General features: G+C 35.2%; 1 protein-coding gene across 2 annotated transcripts; it reads left to right on the top strand.

The window, feature by feature from the left end:
- The first annotated feature begins 13206 nt into the window (after positions 1 to 13206).
- Positions 13207 to 20550, top strand: LOC132727328 (uncharacterized). 2 transcript variants are annotated; one of them, XM_060712766.1, is made up of 6 exons: positions 13207 to 13313; positions 17506 to 17553; positions 18159 to 18251; positions 18890 to 18912; positions 19437 to 19510; positions 20273 to 20550. In XM_060712766.1, the coding sequence occupies exons 1-6, from the start codon at positions 13223 to 13225 to the stop codon at positions 20325 to 20327; spliced, it is 384 nt and encodes a 127-aa protein (XP_060568749.1). In that variant the 5' UTR covers positions 13207 to 13222; the 3' UTR covers positions 20328 to 20550. The 2 variants fall into 2 exon arrangements, with proteins under 2 accessions (XP_060568749.1, XP_060568757.1); XM_060712774.1 differs by having other exon boundaries at positions 13242 to 13394.
- Positions 20551 to 21273: the final 723 nt, after the last annotated feature.

Raw genomic sequence — 21273 nt, 5'->3', positions numbered from 1 at the left:
ATAATATATCCACGGTGTTGGTCTCAAGGAATGCAGTAAAGCTGTTACAACCCGCAATGAGATCAAAGCCACGGTGATGGCCTAGAATGCAGTAAAACTCACACAACCCGCGGTGATAGACCTTTTACGGGGGTTCATATTGCAATCAAACTTCAGAGGGTCTTCTTTGCACATGAAAAGGCATAAAGCCCTAACCCAAGTAATATGTCTAGGAGATTTCCGCATGGCTTGGTCATTTTTTGCACCAATCGATTTGTTCTTTCTTTATATAAATTTCGGAAAAAATCAATTTTACGAGCCAATCGTTCAAAAGCCATTCGATCAATTCCGTTGCAAATTTGATTTTGTACAACTTGAGAGGGTCTTCTTTGCACATGATAAGTCCTAAAGTCCTAACCCAAGAAATATGTCCAGGATATTTCCGCGTGGCTTGGTCATTTTTGCACAAGGCCTTTTGTTCTTTCTTTATATTAATTTCGGAAAAAAAACATCATTTTTAAGAGCCAAACGTTCAAAAGCCATTTGACCATTTCCAATGCAAATTCAATTTTGTACAATTTGAGAGGGTCTTCTTTGCACATGAAAAGGCCTAAAGCCCTAACCCAAATTATATGTCCAGGAGATTTCCGCGTGGCTTGGTCATGTTTTGCACCAATCGATTTGTTCTTACTCTATGTAAATTTCGGGAAAAATCATCATATTTACGAGTCTTCAATTCAAAAACCATTTAATCAATTCCGTTGCAGATTTGATTTTGTACAACTTGAGAGGTTCTTCTTTGCACATGAAAAGGCCTAATGCCCTAATCCAAGTAAAATGTCCAGGAGATTTTCGCGTGGCTTGGACATTTTTGCACCAGGCGATTTGTTCTTTCTTTGTATAAATTTCGGTAAAAACATCTATTTTACGAGCCAACCGTTCAAAAGCCATTTGACCAATTCCAATGCAAATTCAATTTTGTACAACTTGAGAGGGTCTTCTTTGCACATGAAAAGGCCTAAAGCCCTAACCCAAATTATATGTCCAGGAGATTTCCGCGTGGCTTGGTCATTTTTTGCACCCGCGACTTGTTCTTACTCTATGTAAATTTCGGGAAAAAACATCATATTTACGAGCCTTCAATTCAAAAACCATTTGATCAATTCCGTTGCAAATTTGATTTTGTACAACTTGAGAGGGTCTTATTTGCACATGAAAAGGCCTAAAGCCCTAACCCAAATTATATGTCATGGAGATTTCCGCGTGGCTTGGTCATTTTTGCACCCGCGACTTGTTCTTACTCTGTGTACATTTCGGGAAAAAACGTCATATTTACGAGCCTTCAATTCAAAAACCACTTGATCAATTCCGTTGCAAATTTGATTTTGTACAACTTGAGAGGGTCTTCTTTGCACATGAAAAGGCCTAAAGTCCTAACCCAAGTAATATGTCCAGGAGATTTCCGCGTGGCTTGGTCATTTTTTGCACCAATCGATTTGTTTTTTCTTTATATAAATTTCGGAAAAAACATCAATTTTACGAGCCAGCCGTTCAAAAGCCATTCGATCAATACCGTTGCAAATTTGATTTTGTACAACTTGAGAGGGTCTTATTTGCACATGATAAGTCCTAAAGCCCTAACCCAAGTAATATGTTGTGGCTTGGTCTTTTTTGCACCAGGCGATTTGTTCTTTCTTTAAATAAATTTCGGAAAAAACATCAATTTTACGACCCAACCGTTCAAAAGCCATTTGATTAATTCCAATGCAAATTCAATTTTGTAAAACTTAAGAGGATCTTCTTTGCACATGAAAAGGCCTGAAGCCCTAACCCAAATTATGTGTCCAGGAGATTTCCGCGTGGCTTGGTCATTTTTTGCACCCGCGACTTGTTCTTACTTTATGTAAATTTCGGGAAAAAACATCATATTTACGAGGCTTCAATTCAAAAACCATTTGATCAATTCCGTTGCAAATTTGATTTTGTACAACTTGAGAGGGTCTTCTTTGCACATGAAAAGGCCTAAAGCCCTAACCCAAGTAATATGTCCAGGAGATTTCCGCGTTGCTTGGTCATTTTTTGCACCAATCGATTTGTTTTTTCTTTATATAAATTTCGAAAAAAACATCAATTTTACGAGCCAACCGTTCAAAAGCCATTTGACCAATTCCAATGCAAATTCAATTTTGTACACTTTGCAAGGATCTTCTTTGCACATCAAAAGGCCTGAAGCCCTAACCCAAATTTTATGTCCAGGAGATTTCCGCGTGGCTTGGTCATTTTTTGCACCAGGCGATTTGTCCTTACTTTATGTAAATTTCGGGAAAAAACATCATATTTACGAGTCTTTAACTCAACAACCATTTGATCAATTCCGTTGCAAATTTGATTTTGTACAACTTGAGAGGGTCTTCTTTGCACATGAAAAGGCCTAAAGCCCTAACCCAAGTAATATATCCAGGATATTTCCGCGTGGCTTGGTCATTTTTTGCACCAGGCGATTTGTTCTTTCTTTATATAAATTTCGGAAAAAACATCAATTTTACGAGCCAACCGTTCAAAAGCCATTTGACCAATTCCAATGCAATTCAATTTTGTACAACTTGAGAGGATCGTCTTTGCACATGAAAAGGCCTGAATCCCTAACCCAAATTATATGTCCAGGAGATTTCCGCGTGGCTTGGTCATTTTTTGCACCTGCAACTTGTTCTTACTTTATGTAAATTTCGGGAAAAGACATCATATTTACGAGTCTTCCATTGACAAACCATTTGATCAATTCCGATGCAAATTTGATTTTGTACAACTTGAGAGGGTCTTCTTTGCACATGAAAAGGCCTAAAACCCTAACCCAAGTAATATGTCCAGGAGATTTCCGCGTGGCTTGGTCATTTTTTGCACCCGCGATTTGTTTTTTCTTTATGTAAATTTCGGGAAAAAAACATCATATTTACGAGCCTTCAATTCAAAAGCCACTTGATCAATACCGTTGCAAATTTGATTTTGTACAACTTGAGAGAGTCTTCTTTGCACATGAAAAGGCCTAAAGTCCTAACCCAAGTAATATGTCCAGGAGATTTCCGCGTGGCTTGGTCATTTTTTGCACCAATCGATTTGTTTTTTTTTCTTTATATAAAGTTCGGAAAAAAACATCAATTTTACGAGCCAACCGTTTAAAAGGCATTTGACCAATTCCAATGCCAATTCAATTTTGTACACTTTGAGAGGATCTTCTTTGCACATGAAAAGGCCTGAATCCCTAACCCAAATTTTATGTCCAGGAGATTTCCGCGTGGCTTGGTCTTTTTTGCACCAGGCGATTTGTTCTTTCTTTATATAAATTTCGGAAAAAAACATCAATTTTACGAGCCAACCGTTCAAAAGGCCTTAGACCAATTCCAATGCAAATTCAATTTTGTACACTTTGAGAGGGTCTTCTTTGCACATGATAAGTCCTTAAGCCCTAACCCAAGTAATATGTCCAGGATATTTCCGCGTGACTTGGTCTTTTTTGCACCAGGCGATTTGTTCTTTCTTTACATAAATTTCGGAAAAAACATCAATTTTACGAGCCAATCGTTCAAAAGCTATTTGATCCATTCCGTTTCAAGTTTGATTTTGTACAACTTGAGAGGGTCTTCTTTGCACATGATAAGTCCTAAAGCCCTTACCCAAGTAATATGTCCAGGATATTTCCGCGTGGCTTGGTCATTTTTGCACCAGGCGATTTGTTCTTTCTTTATATAAATTTCGAAAAAACATCAATTTTACGAGCCATTTGACCAATTCCAATGCAAATTCAATTTTTTACAACTTGAGAGGGTCTTATTTGCACATGAAAAGGCCTAAAGCCCTAACCCAAATTATATGTCCAGGTGATTTCCGCGTAGCTTGGTCATTTTTTGCACCCGCGACTTGTTCTTACTCTATGTAAATTTCGGGAAAAAACATCAAATTTACGAGTTTTCAATTCAAAAACCATTTGATCAATTCCGTTGCAAATTTGATTTTGTACAACTTGAGAGGGTCTTATTTGCACATGAAAAGGCCTAAAGCCTTAACCCAAATTATATGTCCAGGAGATTTCCCTGTGGCTTGGTCATTTTTTGCACCCGCGGATTGTTCTTACTCTGTGTACATTTCGGGAAAATACGTCATATTTACGAGCCTTCAATTCAAAAACCACTTGATCAATTCCGTTGCAAATTTGATTTTGTACAACTTGAGAGGGTCTTCTTTGCATATGAAAAGGCCTAAAGTCCTAACCCAAGTAATATGTCCAGGAGATTTCCGCGTGGCTTGGTCATTTTTTGCACCAATTGATTTGTTTTTTCTTTATATAAATTTCGGAAAAAACATCAATTTTACAAGCCAGCCGTTCAAAAGCCATTCGATCAATACCGTTGCAAATTTGATTTTGTACAACTTGAGAGGGTCTTCTTTGCACATGATAAGTCCTAAAGCCCTAACCCAAGTAATATGTCCAGGATATTTCCGCGTGGCTTGGTCATTTTTGCACCAGGCGATTGTTCTTTCTTTAAATAAATTTCGGAAAAAACATCAATTTTACGAGCCAACCGTTCAAAAGCCATTTGACCAATTCCAATGCAAATTCAATTTTGTACACTTTGCGAGGATCTTCTTTGCACATGAAAAGGCCTGAAGCCCTAACCCAAATTATGTGTCCAGGAGATATCCGCGTGGCTTGGTCATTTTTTGCACCCGCGACTTGTTCTTACTTCATGTAAATTTCGGGAAAAAACATCATATTTACGAGGCTTCAATTCAAAAACCATTTGATCTATTCCGTTGCAAATTTGATTTTGTACAACTTCAGAGGGTCTTCTTTGCACATGAAAAGGCCTAAAGCCCTAACCCAAGTAATATGTCCAGGAGATTTCCGCGTGGCTTGGTCATGTTTTGCTCCAATCGATTTGTTTTTTCTTTATATAAATTTCGGAAAAAAACATCAATTTTACGAGCCAACCGTTCAAAAGGCATTTGACCAATTCCAATGCAAATTCAATTTTGTACACTTTGCGAGGATCTTCTTTGAACATGAAAAGGCCTGAAGCCCTAACCCAAATTTTATGTCCAGGAGATTTCCGCGTGGCTTGGTCATTTTTTGCACCAGGCAATTTGTTCTTACTTTATGTAAATTTCGGGAAAAAACATCATATTTACGAGTCTTTAATTCAACAACCATTTGATCAATTCCGTTGCAAATTTGATTTTGTACAACTTGAGAGAGTCTTCTTTCCACATGATAAGTCCTAAAGCCCTAACCCAAGTAATATATCCAGGAGATTTCCGCGTGGCTTGGTCATTTTTTGTTCCAGGCGATTTGTTCTTTCTTTATATAAATTTCGGAAAAAACATCAATTTTACGAGCCAACCGTTCAAAAGCCATTTGACCAATTCCAATGCAAATTCAGATTTGTACATCTTAAGAGCGTTTTCTTTGCACATGAAAAGGCCTAAAGCCCTAACCCAAATTATATGTCCAGGAGATTTCCTCGTGGCTTGGTCATTTTTTGCACCTGCGACTTGTTCTTACTCTATGTAAATTTTGGGAAAAAACATCATATTCACGAGCCTTCAATTCAAAAACCATTTGATCTATTCCGTTGCAAATTAGATTTTGTACAACTTGAGAGGGTCTTCTTTGCACATGAAAAGGCCTAAAGCCCTAACCCAAGTATTATGTCCAGGAGATTTCTGCGTGGCTTGGTCATTTTTAGCACCAGGCGATTTGTTCTTTCTTTATATAAATTTCGGAAAAAAACATCAATTTTACGAGCCAACCGTTCAAAAACCATTTGACCATTTCCAATGCAAATTCAATTTTGTACAACTTGAGAGGGTCTTCTTTGCACATTAAAAGGTCTAAAGCCCTAACCCAAATTATAAATCCAGGAGATTTCCGCGTGGCTTGGTCATTTTTTGGTCCAGGCGATTTGTTCTTTCTTTATATAAATTTCGGAAAAAACATCAATTTTACGAGCCAACCGTTCAAAAGCCATTTGACCAATTCCAATGCAAATTCAGATTTGTACATCTTAAGAGCGTTTTCTTTGCACATGAAAAGGCCTAAAGCCCTAACCCAAATTATATGTCCAGGAGATTTCCTCGTGGCTTGGTCATTTTTTGCACCTGCGACTTGTTCTTACTCTATGTAAATTTTGGGAAAAAACATCATATTCACGAGCCTTCAATTCAAAAACCATTTGATCTATTCCGTTGCAAATTAGATTTTGTACAACTTGAGAGGGTCTTCTTTGCACATGAAAAGGCCTAAAGCCCTAACCCAAGTATTATGTCCAGGAGATTTCTGCGTGGCTTGGTCATTTTTAGCACCAGGCGATTTGTTCTTTCTTTATATAAATTTCGGTAAAAACATCAATTTTACGAGCCAACCTTTCAAAAGCCATTTGTCAATTCCGTTGCAAGTTTGATTTTGTACAACTTGAGAGGGTCTTCTTTGCACATGATAAGTCCTAAAGCCCTAACCCAAGTAATATGTCCAGGATATTTCCGCGTGGCTTGGTCATTTTTTTGCACCAGGCGATTTGTTTCTTTCTTTAAATAAATTTCGGAAAAAAACATCAATTTTACGAGCCAACCGTTCAAAAGCCATTTGACCAATTCCAATGCAAATTCAGATTTTGTACACTTTGCGAGGATCTTCTTTGCACATGAAAGGCCTGAAGCCCTAACCCAAATTATGTATCCAGGAGATAATCCGCGTGGCTTGGTCATTTTTTGCACCCGCGACTTGTTCTTACTTCATGTAAATTTCGGGAAAAAACATCATATTTACGAGGCTTCAATTCAAAAACCATTTGATCTATTCCGTTGCAAATTTGATTTTGTACAACTTGAGAGGGTCTTCTTTGCACATGAAAAGGCCTAAAGCCCTAACCCAAGTAATATGTCCAGGAGATTTCCCGCGTGGCTTGGTCATGTTTTGCTCCAATCGATTTGTTTTTTCTTTATACTAAATTTCGGAAAAAACATATCAATTTTACGAGCCAACCGTTCAAAAGGCATTTGACCAATTCCAATGCAAATTCAATTTTGTACACTTTGCGAGGATCTTCTTTGCACATGAAAAGGCCTGAAGCCCTAACCCAAGTAATATGTCTAGGAGATTTCCGCGTGGCTTGGTCATTTTTTGCACCAGGCGATTTGTTCTTACTTTATGTAAATTTCGGGAAAAAAACATCATATTTACGAGTCTTTAATTCAACAACCATTTGATCAATTCCGTTGCAAATTTGATTTTGTACAACTTGAGAGGGTCTTCTTTCCACATGATAAGTCCTAAAGCCCTAACCCAAGTAATATATCAAGGAGATTTCCGCGTGGCTTGGTCATTTTTTGTTCCAGGCGATTTGTTCTTTCTTTATATAAATTTCGGAAAAAACATCAATTTTACGAGCCAACCGTTCAAAAGCCATTTGACCAATTCCAATGCAAATTCAGATTTGTACATCTTAAGAGCGTTTTCTTTGCACATGAAAAGGCCTAAAGCCCTAACCCAAATTATATGTCCAGGAGATTTCCTCGTGGCTTGGTCATTTTTTGCACCTGCGACTTGTTCTTACTCTATGTAAATTTTGGGAAAAAACATCATATTCACGAGCCTTCAATTCAAAAACCATTTGATCTATTCCGTTGCAAATTAGATTTTGTACAACTTGAGAGGGTCTTCTTTGCACATGAAAAGGCCTAAAGCCCTAACCCAAGTATTATGTCCAGGAGATTTCTTGCGTGGCTTGGTCATTTTTTAGCACCAGGCGATTTGTTCTTTACTTTATATAAATTTTCGGAAAAAAACATCATATTTACGAGCCAACCGTTCAAAAACCATTTGACCATTTCCAATGCAAAATTCAATTTTGTACAACTTGAGAGGGGTCTTCTTTGCACATTAAAAGGTCTAAAGCCCTAACCCAAAATTATAAATCCAGGAGATTTCCGCGTGGCTTGGTCATTTTTTGGTCCAGGCGCGAAACTTGTTCTTTCTACCTCTATATAAATTTCGGGGGAAAAAACATCATATTCTCGAGCCTTCAATGTTCAAAAAGGCATTTCATAATTCCGTGCTAATTTTTGATTTTGTAAACAACTTTGAGAGGTGTCTTCTTTGGGCACATGAAAAGGCCTAAAGTCCTTAACCAAATATTATATGTCCAGGAGATTTCCGCGTGGCTTGATCATTTTTTGCACCCGCGACTTGTTCTTACCTGTATGTAAATTTCAGGGAAAAAATAATCATCTTATTTTACGACGCCTTCATATTCAAAAACTTATTTGATCAATTCCGTTTAAAACTTTGATTTTGTACAACTTGAAAGAGGGTCTTTCTTTGAACATGAAAAAGGCCTTTAAATCCCTAACCCATAATACATATGTCCTAGGAGATTTTCCTGTCGTGGCTTGGTCATTTTTAGCACCAGGCGATTTGTTTCTTTTTTATATAAAATTTCGGAAAAAAAAACATCAATTTTACGAGCCAACCGTTTCAAAAACCATTTGACCAATTTCCGTTGAATGCAAATTTGAATTTTGTACAACTTGAGAGGGTCTTCTTTGCACATGATAAAAGGTCCTAAAGCCCTAATCCCAAATTATAATATCCAGGAGATTTCCGCGTGGCTTGGTCATTTTTTGCACCAGGCGATTTGTTCTTTCTTTATATAAATTTTCGAAAAAAACATCAATTTTACGAGCCAACCGTTCAAAAAGCCATTTGACCAGTTCCAATGCAAATTCAATTTTTGTACATCTTGAGAGCGTTTTCTTTGCACATGAAAAGGCCTAAAGCCCTAACCCAAAATTATATGTCCAGGAGATATCCGCGTGGCTTGGGTCATTTTTTTTTGCACCCGCGACTTGTTCTTACTCTTTATGTAAATTTACGGGAAAAAAACATCATATTTACGAGCGTTCAATTTCAAAAACCATTGTGATCAATTTTGCAAATTTGATTTTGTACAACTTGAGAGGGTCTTCTTTGCACATGAAAAGGCCTAAAGCCCCTAACCCAAGTAATTATATCCAGGAGATTTCCGCGTGGCTTGGTCATTTTTTGCTTCAGGCGAAATTTGTTCTTTCTTTATATAAATTTTCGAAAAAAAAACATGTCCAATTATATATTATTTTTTTTATATTTATATTTTATATTTTATTTTCGATATATTTTTTGACGAGGGGCCAAACCGTTTTTCAAAACCATTTGACCAATTCTCCAATGCAAAATTTAGATTTGCTACCCCTTAAAAAGCTTTTTTGAAACATGAAAAGGCCTAAAGCCCTCCCCCAAAAATTTAAAATTTCCCAGGGAGATTTCCTCGTGGCTTGGTTTTTTTGGGGCCACCTGCACTTTTTTTTAAACCAAATTTTAAATTTTTTTGGGAAAAAAACCTTCAATTTTAAACGAGCCTTAAAATTCAAAAAAACCATTTGACTTTTTCCCGGTTGGGGGCCAAAATTAGAATTTTTACAACTTAAAGAGGGTCTTTTTTTTTGGCCAACAATAGGGACGGGCCCTTTTAAAAGGCCCTTTTAAAAAAACCAAAAAGGAAGGGTAAAAATTTTCCGGGAAAAAATTTTTCGCGGGGGGCTTTGGGTTCATTTTTTTTAGCACCCAGGCGTTTGTTTTTTTTTCTTTAAATTAAAAAATTTCTTTTAAAAAAAATTCAAATTTTTAAGGAAAACCTTTTAAAAAGCCTTTGCAATTCCGTTTGAAATTTTTTGGGATTTTTAAATTTTTTGGAGGGGTTCTTCCCTTTGCAAAAAATAAGTCAAAAGCCGGCTGTCCCCAAGGGGTTAATATGCCAGGTTTTTTTTTCCGCGTCATTTGGGCCCTTTTTTTTTTGGAAACCCAGGGGGGGGAAATTTTTTTTTCTTTCCCTTTTAAAATTTTAAAATTTCGGAAAAAAACATAAATTTCGGGGGCCAAACGCGTTCAAAAGCCATTTGAAAAAAATTTTCCAACAATTCAATTTTTGTACAACTTGAGGGGGAAACAGTTAAACATCACCCGGGTAAAGGGGCCAAAAATGGGGGGTTTTTATACAATAAAACCCTTGCTGTTTGGCCCTAAAGGGAAATGATTTTATGATCGCCCGATCCCCCGGTAAATAGGCTTTTTCCGGGGGTTTTTTTTTTAACCCCCCGGCCAAACCAACCCCACGGTTATGCCCCCATGGAATGCATTTAAGTGCCCCACTAAGCGTGTTAATGAGCCTTTATGGTGATGGCCTCAAGGAAAGCAGTAAAGCTCACACCGACCGCCGTGATGGGCCTGTACGGGGGTTCTTATCGCTATCAAACCCACGGTGATGGCCTCGAGTAATACAGTAAATCTCACACAACCCGCGGTGATGGGTCTTTAACGAGGGTTCTTATCGCAATCAAACCTACAGTGATAGCCTCAATGAATGCAATTAAACTCACAGAACCGTGGTGATGGGCCTTTTACTGGGTTCATATCGCAATCAAACCCATGGTGATTGCCTCTAGGAATGCAGTAAAGCTCACACAATCGGTAGTGATAGGCCTTTTAAGGGGGTTCATATCGCTATCAAACTCACGGTGATGGCCTCGAGGTTTGCTGTAAAGTTCACACAACCTGCGGTAACAGGCTTTTTTAAGGGGGTTCTCATCGCAATTAAACCCGCTGTGATGGCCTCAAAGAATGCAGTTAAGCTAACATAACCCGCGGTGATAGGCTTTTACGGGGTTTCCTCATCGTAATAAAACCCAAGGTGATGGCCTCAATGAATGCAGGAAAGTTCACACAATTCGCAATCATAGGCCATTTACGGGGTTTCTAATCACAATCAAACTCATGGTGAAGGCCTCAAGGAATGCATTAAAGCTCGAACAACCCGTGGTGATAGGGCTTTTTCGGGGGATCTTATCGCAATCAAACCCACGGTGATGGTCTCAAGGAATGTAGTTAAGCTTGCACAACCCGCGGTGATTGGCCTTTACGGTGATGGCCTCAAGGACAGCGGTATAAAGCTCACACAACCTGTGGTAAAGGGCCTTTTATGGGGATTCTTTCCGCAATCAAACCCACGGTGATGGCCTCGATGAATACAGTAAAGCTCACACAACCCGCGGTGATGGGCCTTATACGGGGGTTCTTAACCAAATCAAACCCACGGTGATGTCCTCAAGGATTATAGTAAAATTTTCACAAACCATGGTGATAGGCCATTTAGGGGGTTCTTGTCGTAATCAACCCCACGTTGATGGCCTAAACACAACCTCACACAACCCGCGGAAGTAGGCTTTTAACAGGGGTTCTGTTTGCAATCAAACCCACGGTGATGGCCTCTTAGTAAAGCTTACACAACCCGCGTTGATATGCTCTTAAGGGGGTTCTTACCACAATCAAACTCACGGTGATGGCCTCAAGGAATGCAGTAAAGCACACACAACCCGCGGTGATAGGCCTTTTACGGGGATGCTTTTACGAAGGTTTCTCATCGCAATGAAACCCACGGTTATGGCCTCAAGGAATGCAGTAAAGCTTACACAACCATCGAATACCACAGTCTATGTACAGTCTTACTCTATTCACAGTTTTGCCAAGCAGTACATTTATCATACACTCTATGTACATTGTAACAATATACTCATGTATGTTGCACCACTGTATTGATCACTCTACCATTGCTCTTAGTCCGCTTAGGCTTGTCTTGTATCTTGCTGAATGAAGAAGAGATGTAATTAATTAAGACGCCGGCAGTGATATGATTTTCGTGTTTTATACATGTTCTTATTTATAATACCAGCTTGGTGTATAAAGGTAATTAAAATTTCTTCCAGTTAATATTGTGTACTCTTTTATTATTTCACACAGTACTGTTTTATTTTGGGTTCAGTTTAAGGATTTCACAGTTGAATAGGAAATGTTTAATACAATATGTAATACAATACAATAACTGAAACTATACGTCTACAAACTGTTATATCAATATAAATTCAAATTAAACGCTATATTTGATATTTTATAAGTCACTTTCGTATTTTTCAATGTGAGCGAAAGGAAGATCTCTGTAGTTGTGTATAGAAATAATGCAAATAAATGGCGATTAAATCTTCATAATTATTATTTTTGAAAATAAATTTTATCAATTTCTGATAATATACGTCTACTAAGAGCAATTTTAGTAAAGAACTTCACTTTAAACAGTATGTTTGATATTTATAAGTCATTTTCGTATTTTCAATGTGAGCGAAAGGAAGATCTCTGTACTTGTGTATAGAAATTATGCAAATAAATGGCGATTAAATCATCTTATTGATTATTTTTGAAAATAAATATTATCAATTTCTGAAACTATACGTCTACAAACTGTTATATAAATATAAATTCAAATTAAAGCTATATTTGATATTTTTGAAGTCACTTTCATATTTTTCAATGTGAGTGAAAGGAAGATCTCTGTACTTGTGTATAGAAATAAGGGTCGGTCTATTTACCCCAAGACACCCCAAGACATCCCAAGACACACTCTGGGACAGAAAGATACACATTTTTAGTCCCAGGACTACCCCAAGAAACTTATATATCTTGTGTAAATTGGGAAAGTGTTATATTATATACGACAAATGATTATTTACATGTCATCTTGTTAATTACAGTCAAATATATATCAAATAGTGTTGATAAGTAGGCCTATGGACTTAGAACTGTCATCACTAAAATATTTATTGATATGCTCTTTAATATAAAAAAATATTTTGATTAAAATTAACTTCACTAAAACAACAAGACTATGCATGTTAATCTGTAAATCTAATATAATGAAATGTGGGGCAGATGAAATAAAAAAATCAATATTATGAAACAGAATAGAGTATGATCGATTTAATAATCAAGCATGAAAAATGTGTCACTCATAAAATGACATTGTCGCAGAATTAAACTTGCGCTACACCCAAATTCAGCAACATTGGCATTATTTCATTGTTGAAAACTATTTTGCACAAAAAAAGAATACAGTATATTTATAATCTTACATTAAAAATAAATGGCGATTAAATTATCATAATGATTATTTTTGATAATAAATATAATCAATTTCTGATCATATACGTCTACATTCTGAATTTTATTGTAAAAGTCTATTAAAACGCTATAATTCATATTTTAAAAGTCACTTTCGCTCACTTTCGTCAAAAAAGTCACTTTCGTATTTTAGGCATACTGTTGTCCGAAATGTCCTATTACCTGTTGTCCGGTATATACCGGAATACGGTATTTAGTGCGGTGCTCTCACTCTTGCAAAAAACGGGTGAAGTGGAAAATTGTAAGTGATAATTGAAGGCTTAACCACATACAATTAACTGTAAAATGGGTGTAGAAGTTGTAAGGGTATCACCAGGTGACGGTAAGTTATTTAGATGACTATCCATCAGAATATAGGGGCGGTTGCCCCCCAAAGTAGGATGCCATGGACTACTTTTACAAGTGTCCGAATAACGGTTCATCCGAAATAGTCCGCACTTCATGTAACACCATGGATATTTTTGCAAATTTATCCAACGTCGTGTTAAAGCCAGATTTTGGTCTCTACGACGTACCCTCACAGATACAGAACGTCAATATTTTTGGATATTATAACGACCTGCTCAAATGTCTAAATGACTTTTTCCAAAGATAAAAGAAAAAGAGAATACATCATATAATTTGTTGATGTGAGAATGGAGAAATTTTTGAATTAATCTAGGACAGAAGTTATAGATTTAATTTAACTTTTATGTGTATCTTGGCGAGCTTTACCAAAGTATTTCCAAAGATTGGAAGTAAATGGTTGAATTTTATATCAGTGCGACTCCTTTTCAGGCATTGTTGCAGACAGGATGACCGATGTGTTTAAATATGACGTCGCTTTGAGATATTTTTGCTTCTGGGCAAAGAACGTCATATCAAAATTGCTCAAAAACCCATAGCATGTTCCGCCAGAAAATCAGGCGTAACGAAAAACAATTAAGACAGCGTGTATTTACATTAGTTTTGACCTATTTATGAACTAAACTACAAAAAAAATACCTTTTGTTAAAATAATTACTGTCACATCCGAAAAATCATGATTAAATCCTCTCATGTATTTAAATTCCTTTTACAGCCGATAAACAAATGGCAGCTATAAAGTGCGCGAAACCTGATTGGCTAATTCAAATGCAAGCATTTAACTGAGTCAGAACATTCTAACGGAATATTTTTTTAACGAAATAATTGCCCATGCACCGTCAGTGTATTCGAATATATTTTCCATTCAAAAATTTGGAATCAATATGTAAAACACCTTGCTTTACCAGTATGGCTGATAGACCAAAATAGATTGATGTTTATATTTTATTTTAAATTGATAAGTACAGTGACTGTTTGAGAGTTTTTGTTTATGATTAAGCATGAAATTGAAAGAAAAGAAGATAAGCTTTTGAATAAAGCTTGAAAGGCTAGACAATAGACATTTTTTGAATTTTTTATGATGCAATGCGTTTATGAGCAATAACTATTAGACGTCAGACTTGACTGACATAAACTATAACTAGCCTGTAACATCTATTATTTTGGACTATGATGTGTGATGTTATTATAAATTTGAGTTTCGCTAATTTTGGATTATTAAAAATAACACCTTTGATAAATGTCACATAAAAAATTGTAATAAATCTATATCGTGGAACTAAATATACATGGAGAAGAAACTGTGACATCCCACAGTTAAATTCAGTATTGGCAGAATTCTGTTTATGCAAGTTATCATATACGTGTGGTGGGATTTTCCAAGATTTGATGCATTCTGGGTAAAAGTAGCCAAAATACCACCATATTGAATTTCCGGAGGTACATCGACAAATAAGACGAATCATTTTCAATTTTTATTATAAGCAATAGTTATTTATTTTTAAATGTACAATACACACTAAAAAGTATTCATACAAATATTTCTCCGATGAAAATCCATGTTAGCAATGTAATTGTAAACAATAATTCACAGATATCACCTTAGTATAACAAGAGTGAAAATCCTGATTATCACCCCAGTGCGTAATGGATTGTGGGTCTGAATCTGACTATCATCTATTTTCTGAGCTTCCTATCTATATATATCTGTGTCTATATATTAAATAGCAACTAAAATTATTAATTTATTTTCATTTAAAAACATAGTGCTCAACAAAGATAAAGTGATTCCTTTTTCAAAAATAACTTCCTAGCTCAGCATCATGGTACCTGTTTGTTGACCCGTCTTTAAACAGCAAATTGTATTTAGGTAAATGTCACATACCATATTGTTTCTATTTATAGCCCCCCTTCTAATTAGCCCCCCCCCCCCCCTGTGTGAAAAATGAAAAAAAATCTTACCCGACTTGAAAATTTTAATATCCGAAGTGTATTTAAAAAAATAAACAGAAACAAACTAACTGTTGTAACTTGCAAGTAACATTCAACTTCCAGTTTGAATGCATTCGTGTACGTTTTCTTAGAAGTGCAACCTTCCATTGTGTATTGATTAAATCATTAAATCAAGTTTTTTACACACAGGTAAACTGATGTGTGTTACGTCATAATTTCCCGCCAGAGCAGGAAAAATCAATACTTGACAAACTTTATCAGCGGACTACTGTATTGTCTACAATAATTTTGTGCTGCTTATTTATCGTACGTGAACAAGGGGTTTATACAATACGGTAATTCATACAAAAAGTTTTTTCCAGACTTTTAGAGTGTGTGCATGTATATAAACAAATACAATCACGATCCACGATCTCTGGACTGATGAATGTTGGTTTTAGATTTTTCATTTATATTTTTGATTATCATAGTACTCTGATACTTGCCCAAGCCCTATTAGCGAGGCAAGATTCACTTTCGCAGTGAACAGGATAAACCTTCTCCATGGCGACAACAACCATGTTTTCGATTTATCCTGCTTTTGTCTAGTTTAATCATATTTTTAGATTAATTCACTGGGTTCATTCTTACTTTTCCCCTGATATAAACAGCGTCTATATGTAGTTATGTTTTGCTGCTAACCATGTGACGTCATTTTAGGCTTACCATGTGACATAATGACTGGAGATATCAGTCTGTGCGAAAGTCTGTCGGTCCTCCGACCTCGCCAACTAAAAATCAGGAGGGCCGAGATAAATTTCGATACAGCCGGTCCTCATGTCCGAATAAAATTTCAGCCAGTTTGACACAATTTTTGGCCTTCTAAATTATACAAAACTTCCAAGATCGATCTTTTTTTTCATTTTTGCTTGTATTCAAAGACCCAGATAACCAAAATCACGCAAGATACAACCAGTTTTTGCTAAGTAATGTAAGCCACCATCTTGTCTTAGATAATTTCCTACCAAAACATATTTTTTCTCCAATCTTCAAAATTAAACTTTTGAAAGCGGTATCGTTTTCTTGTGAATTATGCTAATGTTTTAATTATTATGTTTCTGTATATATTTTTCAAAGTATCTTATAGTTGAGTCTGATAATTCATATTTGCTTAATATTTTTGTTTATAATTATGGCAATATCCCTCCCCCACCCCTACAAAAAATACCTTTCAGAACCAGGGCCGGAAATAAATCTAAGGATCCCAGTCCTTGTGGCTGGAAAAAAATTTTGACTTTCGCATTGACTGAGATATACAAGTTATTAGTTATCAGGCAAGGCTTTCTGCAGCTGATAAAATAGACAGTTGCAGGATTGAAGGAATTTGAGCCGTCATCACTCTTTCATACAATTTTGGTTTTTTTCAAGTTTTTATCATTTTAGGTACATAATACACGTATTATTATAATTATACAATTCAACCATAATTTATTTTACTTAATATTAACTCTTCATGAATGCAATATAGACATTTCTTGTCAGTCCCCTGTTCTTTTCATCCGATTGGTCTAATGAAATTATGCGTTGAATAGTAGTTTATAAAATTAAGTAATTTTCAGTTTTGATATTTAATCAGTATTTGGATGTGACATTATCATCTCTCCTCTTTTGAATTGACCTTTATCTAATGTGTGTGACTCAATTATTAGCTTAACAATTAGGTCCAGATTATTCCTTTTAAAGCCGTGATCCAACATAAAATTTTGTTTTGTTTTAAACTTTCTTTTTTAGAAATGATACCGTAATATGTATTGTAAACATAAATCAGTCATACATGTATAATATACATGTCACATTCACAAGCCAAAAACCTGTGTTAATTTCTGTCATTTATAACACAGACACTAGTGTGGTGAAGCTTCAAGCACTTCAAAATACAAATAATTGTATATCCCTAAAGAAAAATTAGAGTAAAAAAATTAAGTAATTCTAGAAATATTGACGCTGCTAAAGTTATTAGCCATATCGCATATGATTTTGCTAGTGATAAGAAACATAGATTTAATTGCTAATTCAAACTGCATGTCATCTTTGAGTGACTTTTATACATATTTGACATACATAATTATGTACATGTAATGTTATTTCTGTTTCAGGTAAAACCTTCCCAAAACCGGGAGATACATTATCCATGCACTACACAGGTAGGTCAATGCTTAAAGTAAGACAATTTTTGTCATTTTTGTTGGCCAAAAGTGATCATTAATGACAGGCCGGTCACTACTGGCAGGCTGCTTAAACTTCCAAGATTGTTGACTCAAATCCTTGACACAAATAATAATTGAAATTAAGTTAGCCAGTTGGGCTTATAACTTTTGTTAACAAGTAGCCCATCTTAAAATTAATTAGCCTAGATCAAAATTAAAAATTGTAAAGATAAACAATGTTTATTTTCTTCCGCTTCTTCTTTATAATGTAAAGTTTAAACAAAGCAACAACCTTGTCAAAGTTATGTTAATGTCTTTGTGATAAATAACTTTCAAGATAATGAGCGGACACCATTGTGACATTTAAGGCCCTTTTGACCTTGACCTTTAAACTAGAGACATGGAAATCAGTAGGGGTCATATAGTACCTATGACCAATCAATATGTGAAATATGAAGACTTTGTGATATATAATGTGTATTCAGTGTATATATCAACACATCTGGATTACCGTAGCAAAAATTTTTTTTGATTTGTCAGCATTGAATTGGATCATACATTTGTAGATGTAATGTGAAATAATGGCTCTCTTTCTTTTTCAGGTACTTTAGCTAGTAATGGAAAGAAGTTTGACAGCTCAGTAGATAAAGGTCGTCCATTTCAGTTTACAATTGGAGTAGGTCAAGTTATCAAAGGTTTGTGATAAAAAATATATCAATATTATAAATTTTAGGCAAAAATTGTATTCTTAGTTTATGTACAAGATATGGAAAGAACAGGGCTGAAAAGGATATAATGACTTAATAAATGGTTTATTAAAGTATCCCTTACAAAGAAATATAGATTACAAAAATTGAACAGCTTTATATAATGAACCACAATAATTTAATTGAAGTCATCATCATGACTCTTTAGTGCAATAGCTATTCCTTAAAGATATGAATTTAATATTTAAAAATTTTAAAAATTGCTACACTTTCTCTTCGAAAATATAAGACCAACATGTTTTGATTTCACACAAAGGAGATAAGTATTAAACTCTACATAAGGCCACAATATGAATATAATTATAAGGTGTCATTAAAAAAAAAACCCTGGCAGTTTTTTTTTTTTTTTGTTTTTTTTTAAGGACCAACCTTACTTGACCTGTAGTAGGGATCTCAACTTCCCATACAAATGTTGTACATTCTTTCATTCAAATTAGATATATTAAGTAAGAATTTCATAGGTTTCAATAAATTTCTGTGATAAAATTATTTTACTCAAAGATGAGCATAGTATATATGGAAGGAAGAATACGCATTTCTGACTATGCTATTTGGTTTTATTTCAGGTTGGGATGAAGGTGTCATGCAGGTATAAATTTGAATCTTTCTATATAATAGCTTACATATAGCTTTCAACTTTATATAAAAAAGGTTGATGTTTTTTTTTCATTTTTTATATGCCGATATTTTTTTAAAGTGACATATAAACAGGATTGCTGTTGGCAGCAGGCACTGTCCATCCAGTGTCCAGTTTGGTCAAGAGCTTATCTTCTTTCATTTAGGGATTTGTAAAACCAAACCTAAAAACTAAGGCTTTTGTCTGCTGGAAGATATTGCATGGGGAATAAAGTTTAACTGCAATATGTCAGTCTGATTTCCCAAAAGCTACCCCAAAAAGACTGCTTTTATACATATATAAAGATTAATTGATAATGTAAATATATTGATGTTACAAGATATATTCTTGATGACTTTTAATTTCCTTTAGCTGGATATAATCCATGGGGAGTAACTACTCATGTCCAATAACACAAGAATTTGAATTATCTCCCCTTATGTAGTTTTCATGCTGACTGTATGGGAAATGTTATTATATATTGATTGATATTTCAGATGAGTTTAGGGGAGAAGGCAGTTCTAAACATTAGCTCAGACTATGGGTATGGACCTCAAGGAGCAGGAGGAGTATATCCTTTTATAAACTATACTGTATGCATAGACAAACAAAAGATAAGTCATTAAAGAGTCTGTTGTGATGATTTGACGGTTTGATATTTGTGTATGATGTAAGCATCATAATGTCCAGAGCACATCTGTCTTTATTACCAAAATAACCCTTTCAAAAAATTTTTTTTTCTGTCCCTCATGACAAGCAATGCAAAGACATAGCTTTTGTTTGCAACTTATTTTCACAAAATTTAATATATTACTTACATTTTCAGTACTCAAAACATTTTATAATTTTGGTCCAAGTTCCATAATTCACAATATAATTTTTTTAATTCTTATTTATAAAAATCAGAAATAGTAAAAACTAATATTTGCCAAATTGAAACCTATGTTACTGGTGTATTGATATTCTCTGGACAAAAGTACATGTTCCTGTTTTTTCAAAACATTTCCCTGTTTAAAAGTACCTCAGTCATTTGTCATGATGTTGGTAAAATACTTAACATACTGTCATGAAAGTTCTGTCATTCAGTGGAATAAATGTTAAGATCATCAAATTAAAAATTTATTTGACTTTTCATTGTCAAGTCTATTTTACTGATTTGGTATTTACTATATATTTGCATGGACATAAGTACATGTAATAAAAGTGATAATTATCAACCAAGTAGGGATAAAATGGCTTTTATGGACTGAAGTCCTGAGCTAAGCTTAAACACATAGGTTATTATGTAGCTAGCTCTTGTTGATGAAGTAGATTGATCCTTAACTGAATACACTATCCCTCCCAATGCCGATCTAAAATTTGAAGTACAACTACTCAAAATAAATTAGAAGAAATCACAGATGTGGGCAGATAGTTCAAGATGTATTAGGGAAATGGTGACCAGAAAATAGAAAAAAAGAACATCTACAGGAAGAAAGCACACTGCCAACAGAAAAAAACTGATATTGAAATTTATCTTGAAGTTACAGGTCTTTGTTAAACAATTGTGGAGATGTTATTGTAACTGCTTTGTTGTAATGTTATATGTGTGAAAATAAACTGTAGACTTACTCAACTTTTCAAATTATATTTTATTTATTATATTGTGTCACTTACAAAATCCAGATCTGCCACTCAAAAGTCAAGGTCACACAGGGGGAGGGAATTTGCACAAAACCCGTGTCCTTGTCCAGAGCATAACTTCTATATGTGTGGCTGGATTTTTATAATAATATAACTTGGGACAAATGTTCTTCATAGTGAGGCGGAGTGTTGCGTGAAAAATTCAGGTGTCTGTGGCAAAGGTCAAGGTATCTTTAGGGTTAAAGGTCAAATAACAAATTTAAACTTAAAAAGTTGTGTTGCACAAAATGAAGGTCAAGATCACAAGAGGTCAAATAAAAATATCAAAATTTGTTTGTCCACCATGTATCTTGCTTATACTTTGAAGTATTATGCTAAGTGGTCAGAGGATTTTTGTCAAGCCTGCTTGCGCTGAGCTTTACATCATTGTCAAAATGGCTGTTCAGTGTTTGTGTATGCGTGCGTGGTCCAAACTTTGCCATGCCAGAACTTCGTGCATGGAGGAATTTTTAGCTCACCTGTCACAAAGTGACAGGGTGAGCTTTTGTGATATCTCTTTTCGTCCGTCTGTCCGTCGTCCGTAAACTTTTACTTTAAATGACATCTCCTCATAAACCACTAGGCCAATTTCATCCAAACTTCACAGGAATGTTCCTTTGGTGGTCACCTTTAAAAATTGTTCAAAGAATTTAATTCCATGCAGAACTCTGG

Source organism: Ruditapes philippinarum, unplaced genomic scaffold, assembly GCF_026571515.1.
Source record: "Ruditapes philippinarum isolate M1 unplaced genomic scaffold, ASM2657151v2 ctg2729_1_1_1_1, whole genome shotgun sequence".
NCBI lineage: Eukaryota > Metazoa > Mollusca > Bivalvia > Venerida > Veneridae > Ruditapes > Ruditapes philippinarum.
Note: the sequence above shows the minus strand (reverse complement) of the source record. Positions and strands in the feature narration are given on the sequence as shown.

Coding starts and splice junctions, on each gene's coding strand:
- LOC132727328 (XM_060712766.1), top strand. CDS start 13,223: ATGTCCTATTACCTGTTGTCCGGTATATACCGGAATACGGTATTTAGT. Junction 13,314..17,505: donor AACGGGTGAAGTGGAAAATT/GTAAGTGATAAT, acceptor TTTCTGTTTCAG/GTAAAACCTTCCCAAAACCG. Junction 18,252..18,889: donor AGTAGGTCAAGTTATCAAAG/GTTTGTGATAAA, acceptor GTTTTATTTCAG/GTTGGGATGAAGGTGTCATG.